The sequence below is a fragment of the Vulpes vulpes genome, chromosome 13, assembly GCF_048418805.1.
Source record: "Vulpes vulpes isolate BD-2025 chromosome 13, VulVul3, whole genome shotgun sequence".
NCBI lineage: Eukaryota > Metazoa > Chordata > Mammalia > Carnivora > Canidae > Vulpes > Vulpes vulpes.
Window position 1 is genome coordinate 117,320,936 of NC_132792.1, and position 12,723 is coordinate 117,333,658.

Genomic DNA, 12,723 nt, shown 5'->3' on the forward strand with positions numbered 1-12,723 from the left:
GAGTCATCTTCTAAAAGGCCCTACGAGACTTTAAACATAGTCTCTTCACTGTCTATACAGTGTAAAAAGTCTTAAAATTTGTTTTCCATAAGGGTTAGCTAGGACAAAAGTACTTAGTGTGCCTCTGGCTAAAACTGTTGTGAAAATAAATTTTGGGACTGTCTTAGAGCTGTATCTTAGTACTAAAGACAAAATTCAGGCAGCCCCAGTGGCGCAGCGGTTTAGCGCCGCCTGCAGCCCAGGGCGTGATCCTGGAGACCCTGGATCAATTTCCCACGTCAGGCTCTCTGAATGGTGCCTGCTTTTCCCTCTGCCTGTGTCTCTGTCTCTCTATGAATAAATCTTTTAAAAAAATTAAAAAATTAAGACAAAATTTCACACTATCATCAACTCACTGTATTCCAGCATGCGCAAATAGCGTGAACAACAAAGCTGCTGGAAGATACACTTGGCTCAAACAATTATATAGTCCTGAGCTCATGAATTCTTATGCAGTGGTTCAAATTAAGTGATCACTAAAGTACCTGCACCCACACCATATGTCATTTTATCAAAGACATTTCCTCCTGGTAAAGTTATCTGTTCCAAAAAATTCCAGACAGGGCAGCCCGGGTGGCTCAGAGGTTTAGCACCACCTTTGGCCCAGGGCATGATCCTGGAGACCTGGGATTGAGGCCCACGTCAGGCTCCCTGCATGGAGCCTGCTTCTCCCTCTGCCTATGTCTCTACCTCTCTGTGTGTCTCTCATGAATAAATAAATTAAATCTTAAAAAAAGAGTCCAGACAGCAGCATTATCAAAACCCATACAAATGGTAGATGTCTCCTTCAAAGTCAAATGGTTTATGTTTGGTTTCAATGTTACCTAATTTTGCTAGACAATTCTTCTCTTGCTGATTCGTTATCCTGGGCGACACTCCACTCAAACATCATACCTGCCAAACTACTAAAAGTATTTCCTGTAGAGCAAGCCAAAAGCAGATAGGACAAAAATCACATATTCAAAAATATTCAGGTATCTTTAACAAGAAAGAGAAATCTAACTAGAAAATTTTATTTAGGCCTCTTTCATTAACAAATAGACACTGCCATTAACGAATTTAAAACACATAATACCAGGAAGATCCCTACACAAACAATTGAAGTGCTACTGCTACACAAACTTTCTGAATGTAGAAAGGACTCAAGCTGATTAACCTCTGGCTGACAAAAGTTATGCTACTCTTTCTGTATCTTTCTACATAAAGGCCACTGTACAGTCTACCTCAGGGTTGATAGGCATCCCTAAATCCTGCTCCCTTCAACAAAAATTTTTATAAAACTAGATTCCAGAATATTCCTAATAATTTTCATTTTTCAGATTAAAAAATTATTCTTTACAATAGCTTACAAAGAAGGTGGCAATAAATTTAAATGTTTAAAATATATTGCATATTAATACAATAAAAGCAATTTAAATTAGTCTCAAGAAAGATAAAATTATAAAATTTTTTCACAGGTTTACACATAATTCCCCTGGCCTACAGAAGGTGGACTGATCAAAACAGAGCTAGGAATAAATCCCAAATGAATGTTCTTATGGGCTAATCTAGGGACCATCAGCAGAAGCTCAGCGACTGAATCTGGGTATTTAAGAAAACTTCTGAGATAGCCAATAATTGAATATAGCAGAAAGATCTTATGAAAATATGTAGCTAATACATTGAAACATCCTCATAATTATCAATCCTTCATGTACATTATCTTCATATAAAAAATAAATGCTATTTCTAATCTACTTTTATCTTTCAAGTTGCTTTTTTTCCAAGTGCTAAACACAAAGGATTACTACTTTATTTTAGGTAATTTGTTGAATCCTTTAAAATACTTTACCTGCAGCATCCAATGCCCTCACCATCAGTTCCAGTGGTGAATCATCTACATAGAGTTCCCGGGTTCGAGATACAATTTCAATGCTGTTTATCACATCAACCTTAACATCACAGCGCAGTTCATGGTCAGTCACTATGATGAACCCAAAAACTTAGAATTTAATTCAATAGATCATGAATCTATAAGTGTCTCAAACACTCAAAAACTTATTCTATATTATAAAAAAAGAAAGCTATAACAGTTGCTTTTAGCCTGTGGAAGAAAGGAACATAATGACAAAATACAAAAACCTCAGTTTATTTTTTTTTTTTAATTTTTTTTATTTATTTATTTATGATAGTCATCAGAGAGAGAGAGAGAGGCAGAGACATAGGCAGAGGGAGAAGCAGGCTCCATGCACCGGGAGCCCGACGTGGGATTCGATCCCGGGTCTCCAGGATCGCGCCCTGGGCCAAAGGCAGGTGTCAAACCGCTGCGCCACCCAGGGTTCCCAAAACCTCAGTTTATAAAAGACAGCAGACCAGGCATTCTCAAACACTGATCTACAGTGATGTTTTCATTCACCCATGGAAAAAATGAGAAAGGTAAGAATCTTAACATAGTGAGTAATAAAAGTAAATGGATTCACTTTAAAGGAATATATTTTAGGGGAGCCTGGCTGGCTCAATCAATGGAGCATGGGCAGCCCAGGTGGCTGAGCGGTTTAGTGCCGCCTTCAGCCCAGGGCCTGATCCTGGAGACCCGGGATCGAGTTCCATGTCAGGCTCCGTGCATGGAGCCTGCTTCTCCCTCTGCCTGTGTCTCTGCCTCTCTCTCTCTCTCTCTCTCTGTCTCTCATGAATCAATAAATAAAATCTTTTAAAAAAAATCAATGGAGCGTGCAACTTTTGAGCTTGGGTTGTGAGTTTGAGACACATGCTGGGTATAGAGATGACTTAAAAAAAATATTGGGACCCCTGGGTGGCTCAGCGGTTGAGCATCTGCCTTTGGCTCAGGGCATGATGCCAGAGTCCCAGGATCGAGTCCTGTGTCGGGCTCCCTACACGGAGCCTGCTTCTCCTTCTGCCCCTCTCTCTCTCATAAGTAAATAAAATCTTAAAACAAAACAACAACAACAACAAAAAATGAAAAACAAAGGAAAATATTACTAATCAGATAATACAGGCAGGTGCTCCTCATAAAAGGTTAAGGAGCAACAAAATATGCTATTTCAGGCAAAGCTATACTTCCTTTCATAAGAAAACACAGAAACTGACTTAATCATTCGGAAATTAGAATTACACTGGGGTTCAACATATAAGAAAATATACTATAGATACAGTGTCAGGTTTCTTACTAGCAAAGAAAGGAGTTACACTGTGGTGCAAGATTAGTACCAAAAATATCAATATGATCTCATGTTTACATTAATATATACACAAGTATAGAAGTAAATAGAGATGTATATATACATATACTTCCTAGCACGGTCTGCTGAGAGGGCCTAGAAACAGTGATACCACAGGAGCAGCGAGCACACTAGCAGGCAGATCTTGGTTTCTAAATATAGTTCTTTAACAAAAAGAACCAGGCTGGGTGGGGAAAATACAAGATGGGCCTGGATCATCTTATAGCGCTAAAAAGTAAGGAAGTGCTACAACTAATTACTTAATTAAGATGGGGCAGGCCCAAAGGACACAGGAGTCAACCTGAAAGTTCCCAATAGCCTAAGCTAGAAAAACTGGAGTAACAAAATAAATTATGAAAATATTGGATTATAAACCAAAAATATCCATGAGTTGATAATTACATAAATAATGAATGAATAAATAAATGAGAATGTATTTGTAAGATAGAAGTTATCTTCCTTACAGAAGAATGCTACTAAAGTGTGGAAAGAATGAGGGAAGTAGAAAATCACCATCAGAACTCCACAGTAATAACTGTGACAGGCAAGATTCATAGATAAATGCTAAAATTAGCGGGTGAAACTTTGTTTTTCTTTTTCAAAGATTTATTTATTTATTTATGATAAACATAGAGAGGCAGAGACACAGGAGGAGAGAGAAGCAGGCTCCATGCCAGGAGCCCGACGTGGGACTCGATCCCAGGACTCCAGGATCGCGCCATGGGCCAAAGGCAGGCGCTAAACCGCTGAGCCACCCAGGGATCCCCAGCAGGTGAAACTTTGAAGAGAAACAAGATATAGCAAAGCATCTCCCTCAAATATTTATTAGTTACTGTAGTGATTTTAATAACATCCACAAATTCTTTGACACTCCTTCATTCAGGAGGTGAAGCTTAATTTCTCTTCCTTTGAGTGTGGGCTGAATTTAGTGATAATTTTTAACGAACAGTATATGGAAACTTTAGAGTGGAGAAATCTGACAGATACTACCTTTAACTAAGTGATCAAGCTTAATGTCACTAGTGATAAATCATGTTGATATGTACCTCCTGACAATGCATTGGAAAGGGCTCTTCACTTCTGTGGTTTTCTTCCTAAAAATCTATAAACCAACCTAATCATGAGGAACATCAGACAAACCCAAACTGAAAGCCATTCTACAAAATACTTGACCAGTCCTCTTTAGAAGTGTTAAGGTCATGAAAGACAAAGATTGAGAAACCGTCATAAATCACAGAAGATGAAGGAAACACAACAATAGTTTAGTAATGTGGTATCTTGAATTAAATCCTAGAACAGAAAAAGGTTATTAGTGAAATATTAAATGAAAACTGAGTGAAGAGTAAATAGGAACTCTGTATTATCTTTGCATGACTTCTGTAAATCTAAAATTATTTTAAAAGAGAATGTTTTAATTCATTTGAGGGTGCCTGGGTGGCTCAGTCAGTTAAGCATCTGCCTTCGGCTCAGGTCATGATCTTGAGGTCCTGAAATCTAGTCTTGCACTGGGCTCTCTGCTCATTTGGCAGTCTGCTTCTCCCTCTTCCTCTCCCCTCCCCGCTGCTCAGGTCATGAGCTCAGGGCTGTGAGATCCAGCTGTCAGGCCCTGCACTGGGTGTGGAGCCTGCTTAAGATTCTGTCTCCCTTTGCCCCTCCCCCTGCCTTTTCCTGACCAAAAAAAAAAAAAAAAAAGAGAGACATTATCTACATGTCCACATTACTTCAGGTACACTTTAGGTCTACACAGGACTAAGGTTATATTTTTATTTTTTTAAAGATTTTATTTATTTATTCATGAGAGACAGAAAAAGAGGCAGAGACACAGGCAGAGGGAAAAGCAGGCTCCATGCAGGGTGCCTGATGTGGGACTCGATCTCGGGTCTCCAGGATCACGCCCTGGGCTGAAGGCGGCGCTAAACCACTGAGCCACCTGGGCTGCCCAGGACTAAGGTTATAAAGAAAGAAAAAAATGAAATAGGAGAGTTGATCCAGGGAAATGAATAAGGAAGAAGGAAAAAAATAAGAGAATGATGCCAGTATTGTAAGAACCAAAGGGATGCAGAGCTAGTAGTAAAAAAGAGGGAGCAAAAATGGCAAATATTTCCTGCCTTCCCTGATTCTCATATTTATCTTAGCTTCCAAATCAACTCCTCTTGTATTATACAATTATAATCCACCATAGCACCTCATCAACCAGTGAGTACTTATGGAACATCAATAAAACGCTGAGGCCACCACAAAAAAAGTACTGATTGCCCTATATACCTTTCTCTCCACACCAAAATCATCCAGTTATCCAAATACTTTCTTCATCCTCCATGTGAGCTAAAATCATGCCTTCATCTCCAGACTCCTCCACTGTCCTTTAACTAAAAGGGCACATCCATATATTCAGACTGCCTCTGAAGGATACAAAAAAGTGGCTGCCTCTTGGAGAAATGAAATTAGAGGCTTACTTTTCATTATATAACCTTCTATATTCTTTGAAGGTTTTACCCAATGAAGTAGCACCTAGTCAAAACAAAACAAAAATCAGGGCAGCCTGGGTGGCTCAGCGGTTTAGCGCTGCCTTCAGCCAGGGGCGTGATCCTGGAGACCTGGGATCAAGTCCCACGCTGGGCTCCCTACATGGAGCCTGCTTCTCCCTCTGCCTGTGTCTCTGCCTCTCTCTGTTTCTCATGAAAAAATAACCTAGCAGTATGCCTGGGTGGGTCAGTGGTTGAGCATCTGCCTTAGGCTCAGGTCATGATCCCGGAATCCTGGGATCAAATCCCACATCAAGCTCCCTGCAGGGAGTCTGCTTTAACCTCTACCTATGCCTCACTTCTCTCTGTCTCTCATGAATAAATAAATAAAATCTTAAAAAAAAAGAAAGAAATCCAGCACACCTACCAAATAAAATAAGCCCCCTTCAGTCTATCACCTCTATCTGTCATCTATCATAGGCACTAATTTGCTTTACTAGTGTCATAAAAAATATCACAAACAAAATTCTAAGCACTTTAACACCAATGGAGTGCTTAAATCTATCTTTACAGACACCTTACAGTTAGTAGGCATTTCAATAAATATCTTGTCAAATGATATTTATTGTCAAATGAATGAACAATCTCTCTTAGGCATATACTTCCCTTTCACAATGTCCTCTCCCTCTCCCACTTCCCCCATCAGAGTGCTCTTTTCTACTCAGATGAGAATGTACCTGGTAGGACACTGAAACTGACACTGAAACTGGCATTTATCATTGAGAGTCTAGCAAAATTGGGAAAGCTGATTGATTTTTAAAAAGATTTTATTCATTCATGAGAGACACACAGAAAGAGAGGCAGAGACACAGGCAGAGGAAAAAGCAGGCTCTTGCAAGAAGCCCAATATGGGACTTTATCCCACATCCTGGGATCACGCCCCGAACTGAAGGCAGACACTCAACCACTGAGCCTCTCAGGTGTCCGGGAAAGCTGATTTAAAAGATACTTAACTTTGGATATTTATCAGTCAGATGAAATTAAACTGAGAGCCAGATTTTACATTTTTCCTAGCAACTGTGTAAACAAATCTTTTGATATCAGAATGAATTCATGTAGTGAGGAGCAATTACATTAAAAAATGGCTTATGTGACAAAACAATTCTTTTCTGACCTTGGTAGACTATTGTAGTTGCCCTGTATGATATATTCCTCAAAGATTCTTATCTTTGAGAGTTCTTATACCATATTTCACTGATTCTAAGTTACGTTTTGATATTTTAACATCTCTATTGAGATTTTTGTCTTATAACTGATGATTCTTAAAATTGCTGTCAGCCTGGCCATAGTCACGACATAGTTGTCGTTGATCTCATTTGTGAGAACATTAAAAGGGCCAGCATCAAAACTCGTAGAATGGGTATTAGTAGTAGGAAGAAAATCTGGTGGCCAATAGTGGCACACTCTTTAATCCCCTGGGAATCCAATGGTTAAGGAGATGGGGTGGGAAGGGTAGTAACTCAGATGTGCCAGGCACTTTTCCATAACTAGAAAAAAAAAAAAAAGACCACTTTCATATGGTTGCAAAGCTAACTTAAGAGCCCAATATTAGGGAAGCCCTGGTGGTGCAGTGGTTTAGCACTGCCTGCAGCCCAGGGTATGATCCTGGGGACCCGGGATCAAGTCCCACGTCAGGCTCCTTGCATGGAGCCTGCTTCTCCCTCTGCCTGTGTCTCTGCCTCTCTGTCTCTCATGAATGAATGAATAAATAAATAAATAAATAAATAAATAAATAAATAAATAAATAAATAAATCTTTAAAAAAAAGAGCCCAATATTATAGCTTTCAGGCTTTTTAAAAAGTTTTACTTATTTAAGTAATCTCTATACCCAATATGGGGCTAGAACTCACAACCCTGAAATCGAGTTACACACTCCTGGAGCAATTGGCTGGGTCAGTCGGTGGGAGCATGTGACTCTTGATTCAGAGTTGGGAGCTCGAGCCCCACTTTGGGTACAGAGATCACTTAAAAATAAAATCTTGGGACACTAGGGTGGCTGTTCAGTGGTTGAGCATCTGCCTTGGGCTCAGGGTGTGAGCCTGGGAACCCTTGGATTGAGTCCCACATCAGGCTCACTGTGGGGAGCCTGCCTCTGTCTCTCATTAATAAATGAAATCTTTAAAAAATAAATAAAATCTTAAAGTTGCATGCTCTTCCAATGAGGCAGTCAGGTGCCCCAGCTTTTAGGTGTTGTTGATTTTAATTTTTTTTTTTTAAGATTGTATTTATTTATTTGACAGAGAGACATGCAGGGGAACAAAAGGCAGAGGGAGGGAAAAAGCAGGCTCCCCACTGAGCAAGGAGCCTAACATGGGACTCCATCTCAGGACCCTGGGATCATGATGTGAGCTGAAGGCAGATACTTAACTGAGCCACCCAGACACTCAACTGATTTTTTTTTTTTTTTTAAAGATCTTATTTATGTATTCATGAAAGACACACAGAGAGAGGCTGAGACATAGGCAGAGGGAGAAGCAGGCTCCATGAAGGAAGCCCAATATAGGACTTGATCCCAGGACTCTGGGATCACACACCCTGAGCCGAAGGCAGATGCTCAACCCAGGCATCCCTCAATTGATTCTTTTTTTTCTTTTAAGATTTTATTTATTTATTCATGAGAGACACACACACAGAGAGAGGCAGAGACACAGGCAGAAGAGGAAGCAGGCTTCACGCAGGAAGCCTGACATGGGACTCAATCCTGGGTCTCCAGGATTAGGCTCCAGGCTGAAGGCAGTACTAAACCGCTGAGCCACCTGGTCTGCCCTCAACTGATTCTTTTAAGAATACTGCACCTCTAACAGTCTTGATGGCACAGAGGAAGATATTGTGGATAAACACAGACATTGATGATTCCCAGTGAAACACTGCTTCATCTGAGAGAGAAACGCTAAGGTAGTAGTTTTAGAAATATCTTAACAGGGACACCTGGAATAAATAAATGAAATCTTAAAAAAATATCTTAACCATTTTATTTATATTTTCCCTCTTATTAGGCATGAGAGTGAAGCACAATAAAAAAATAATTAAGTCACGGTTCTTCTGTAGGTACGAAGTAGAAATTCTAAGTGAAGAAAAGCATAGTTTAAATTGGCTATGTTTTTCTTAATGTACATTAAAAAAAAAAAAAAAAAAAAAAAACAGCTTTAGGGATGCCTGGGTGGCTCAGCAGTCGGTTGCCTGCCTTAGGTCCCAGGTCATGATCCTGGGATCTGGGATCGAGTCCCGCATCGGGCTCCCTACAGGGAGCCTGCTTCTCCCTCTGCCCCCCTCTGTCTCTCATGAATAAATAAATCTTTTTAAAAAAAAACCCAGCTTGGGCAGCCCGGGTGGCTCAGCGGGTTAACACCGCCTTCAGCCCAGGGCGTGATCCTGGAGACCCACGATCGAGTCCCACGTTGGGCTCCCTGCGTGGAGCCTCCTTCTCCCTCTGCCTATGTCTCTGACTCTGTCTCCCATGAATAAATAAAATCTTAAAAAAAAAAAAAAAAACCCAGCTTTATACTAGATGGGTCTTCAATCACGTGAAATACGGTATACCAAAAAACGTGAACTTCTGTTTAATAACATATTTAATAACGTACAGTATAGGTATATCATACAGATATTTCTGGCCTATCAATGTAGCAATGAAGTGCCAGAAACTCTGGGATAGAAAAAGCCTTGCTCTGGTTTGGGATACAAATAGCATTTCTCTTGCTGCTCTGATCTAAAATAGACTGGTGCTGTGCTTCCCAAATTTTAGTATGCATGAGAATCACTGAGAGCTTTTTAATTCCCTGGGTCCACTCCTGAGATTCTAATTCAGCAGAACTGAGATAGGGCCTGAGAATTTACATTTCCTTTCTTTCTTCTTGCATCTCACAGTTACATTTATTCATGCCACAAAGGAAACGACACATCTATAAGTGTACAGCAATGATCCCTGTTCCCATCCAACAGAGCTTGCTCTGACAGAATGACATTCCATCCGATGTGTACCCTAAGTAAAGGTGGTTGATGATGAGTATGAGCAGGTGCAGGACTCAAAGCTTTCATAGTTTTACTTCTTTTATCAGCAATCCTGGTTTTTTTGTTGTTTGTTTTGTTTTAGCAATCCTGGTTTTATAAAAGAAGAAGCCCATTAACTCCATTCCTACCCAAATCTCCTGGTAAATCTGGGCACAATAAGGCCTCATGGCGACCCAAACATTTTTAACAAGGCTTTAAAGCATCTTGGCACAGGACCCCTGACTCAGGCTACCCCAACCCACATAGCCAACAACTTGGAAAAGTCACCGAGTGCATTCTTTTCCTTCCAAGATTTTATTTTTAAGTAATCTCTAAATCCAGTGTGGGGCTCAAACTCACAACCCAGGGATAAATAGTTATGTGCTCCATCAACTGAGCCAGGTGTCCTAAGGATTTACATTTCTAAGACTCCAGGTGATATCGATGATGCTGACGACATGGGTTCACAAACCACACTGAGAAGTATTAGCTTCTACAGTACATTTTGCCTTACTCAAGACCCACTTCAGACCTTAACACCTAAGCTAGTTCCAATAAATAATTCCTTTCTTTCTTCAATGATTCAAACAACCAGGGTTTCCACTCTGTATCTGCTACTATGCCAGGTACTAGATATATAGAGATATAGACACAGATACAGATAAAGTCACAGAATAGGATGCCACAATTAGGGTTATTCTGCAGAATGCTCTTTTCTACTTATCATTTGAGCCAACACTGTTCGTATTATTCATGCATAAAAGGTATCAGATTATTCTACTCTGGATGAACGATTTCATAATGTTTTCTCTCAACATACCTATCTCTCGAGCAAGAATAATACTGCTTAGGCGAATCGGTTGGGTAGATTCAGCAATGAGCACAGCTTTTTGGGAACATAAGGTGCCATTTTCATATAAAGGCTCAACAGTTACTGCGTCATGATGGGTGGAATGCCTGCCAAAATAAAAAACTTAAAAGAGTCTGAAATAAGAATGTGGGTTAAAATTAACTTTTAGCAGAACACAGATTCTTAGTGTTTCCGTGTTACATATTACCAGGTATATTTAAATGATATTCCTTAAATTTAGTAGAATCCATGCGGAGACCAAGATATCAGAGAATGATCACAACCTTTTCCCAATGACCACTTCAGCAATGTTACACAAGTATTATATTCCTCTCTCAATATTTAAAATAAGATTGTTCCATTCTTCCCTCAGTTTGTAAAAACAAAATTGATGTTTTCAATAACGAGAGACAGATTTCTATGACATACCCCGAGAAATGAGTTTTCTTAAAACTGGGCTGTTAAGACAGAAAAACTGCCTAAATTACGAGGTGTGAGTCCAACTCAAAATACAATTTTAAAGTTAAATGTTTTGGGACGCCTGGGTGGCTTGGGTCATGGACTGAGCCCCACATCTGGCTCCCTGCCCCCCTCCCTCACTCCCTCTCTCAAATAAATAAAATCTTTAAAAGTTAAAAAAAAAAAAATAAAGTGTTTTGGCTTTGGAGGCTGAGATTCTGTACATCAGCCCGACCGGGGTCATCCTGGAAGCCGATGCCCTCACCCTTCCGCAGGGCGGGGGTGAAGTCCTCAAGCTCCACACCAGCCTTACTGCCCCTCAGGAAAGGGGAAAGAGCAATCCGGGGGTGCGGGGCGGCGGCGCCCACTTCCCCCGGAGCTGAGGCAGCTCCCCTATACCGCCCCCAGGCAGGCCTCCTCTCCACCCGAAGTGAGAGGCAAGTCTCCCCGCTTCGCCGTGTTGGGGCCTTGCCTCGCTCCGAGAAGCGGAAGCTCAACCCACCAGGCCAAGTTCCGTGGGTCGGTGGGGACGCCAGCCCTGTCCCGAGACCCCCGGCCCGCAGCGATGTGCCCTCAGGCCATGCGTGGCCCACCTCCCGCTCCAGCAGCACCCCACAACAAAGGTCCCTGTGGGCTGCGGTCCTCGTCCAAGGCAGCCCGTCCACCCTGGCGGGACCACGGGGGCGCAAAGCCTCGGGGCCCTCCACCCCTCACCAGGTGTAGCAGCCCCGCTGCGCCTCCAGCAGGAAGGGCACGCGGCCTGGCTCCCGGCCGAAGGGGAGCAACACCTGCGGCACGTTGAGTTTGCTGGCCAGGGTCCCAAGCAGGCTCTGAAGCAGCAGCAGGATGCCAGGTGCTGGCCAGCCGACAAACGGCTGGACACGTCGGTGCCGCGAGGTCCCCGAGCCAGTCATGGCGACCACTGGGTCTGCAGTTCCCGCTCGCCTGCGGCTGAGGCCCGACCCCAACGCCTGCCAGTCCGGCCAGTCCGCGGGCACGACGTCACAGGGGGCGGTCCCTCCGCCTGGCTGGGAATTGTGGGAGTTCCTCCAGGGAGCGCTTGGCGAGGCTGCGAGGGCAGCTGGAGGCGCGAAGGGAGCCCCTTGCTCCGAGGTCCCGATGTCTTGGGCGACATTTTTCTTTAATGGTAAAGAGGCAAAACGTCTGAGTGGTGCTGACTCCTCCCAGTTTAACTTCTGCTGTCTACCTTGTGTTCGGCTACTAGCCATAAACAAACGTTCTCAGTTTCCCCATCCACACTGGTCCACGCCTGCAAACGGCGAGCACCCCCAGGCTTCTCCCACCCCGCTCTCCAGGCCCCCGACCCACAGCCCCTCGGCCCCCAGCACCCCAGGCCTGGTATCAACAGCTGCACTGTGCCAAGGACCTGCTTCGTGTCGGGCTCCCAGGCCAGAGTGCAAGAAATGCCAGGCCCCAGTGTCTCCACCACACACTGCCCGCCTCCACAGACCCGAGAAGCCCTCAGGTTCAATTAAGTGGTTTTCTCCGAACAGCTGGCGGATTATCCGTTCAGAGGCGATCCTGGGCCATGTGATCGGTGTCGCAGGCTGTCCAGGCCAGTTCAGAGCCCTGAGCCTCACAGGGCCACACTGCACAAGAATGAACACCCTGCTGAAGGGA

The 12,723-nt window shown here is 42.7% G+C and overlaps 1 protein-coding gene across 3 annotated transcripts in view; it reads right to left on the reverse strand.

The window, feature by feature from the left end:
• Positions 1-12,339, reverse strand: part of NUP210L (nucleoporin 210 like) — an 82,018-nt gene extending 69,679 nt beyond the window's left edge. For all 3 annotated transcript variants that reach the window (XR_011996255.1, XM_072732361.1, XM_025997124.2), the window contains exons 1-4: positions 11,797-12,339; positions 10,594-10,730; positions 1,871-2,002; positions 864-957 (exon numbers count right to left, since the gene is read on the reverse strand). Coding sequence is in view for 2 of the 3 variants with exons in the window: in XM_072732361.1 (XP_072588462.1) it covers positions 864-957; positions 1,871-2,002; positions 10,594-10,730; positions 11,797-12,311 (878 nt within the window). In the remaining variant the exon portion in view is untranslated. The remainder of the gene's footprint in view (positions 1-863; positions 958-1,870; positions 2,003-10,593; positions 10,731-11,796) is intronic.
• Positions 12,340-12,723: the final 384 nt, after the last annotated feature.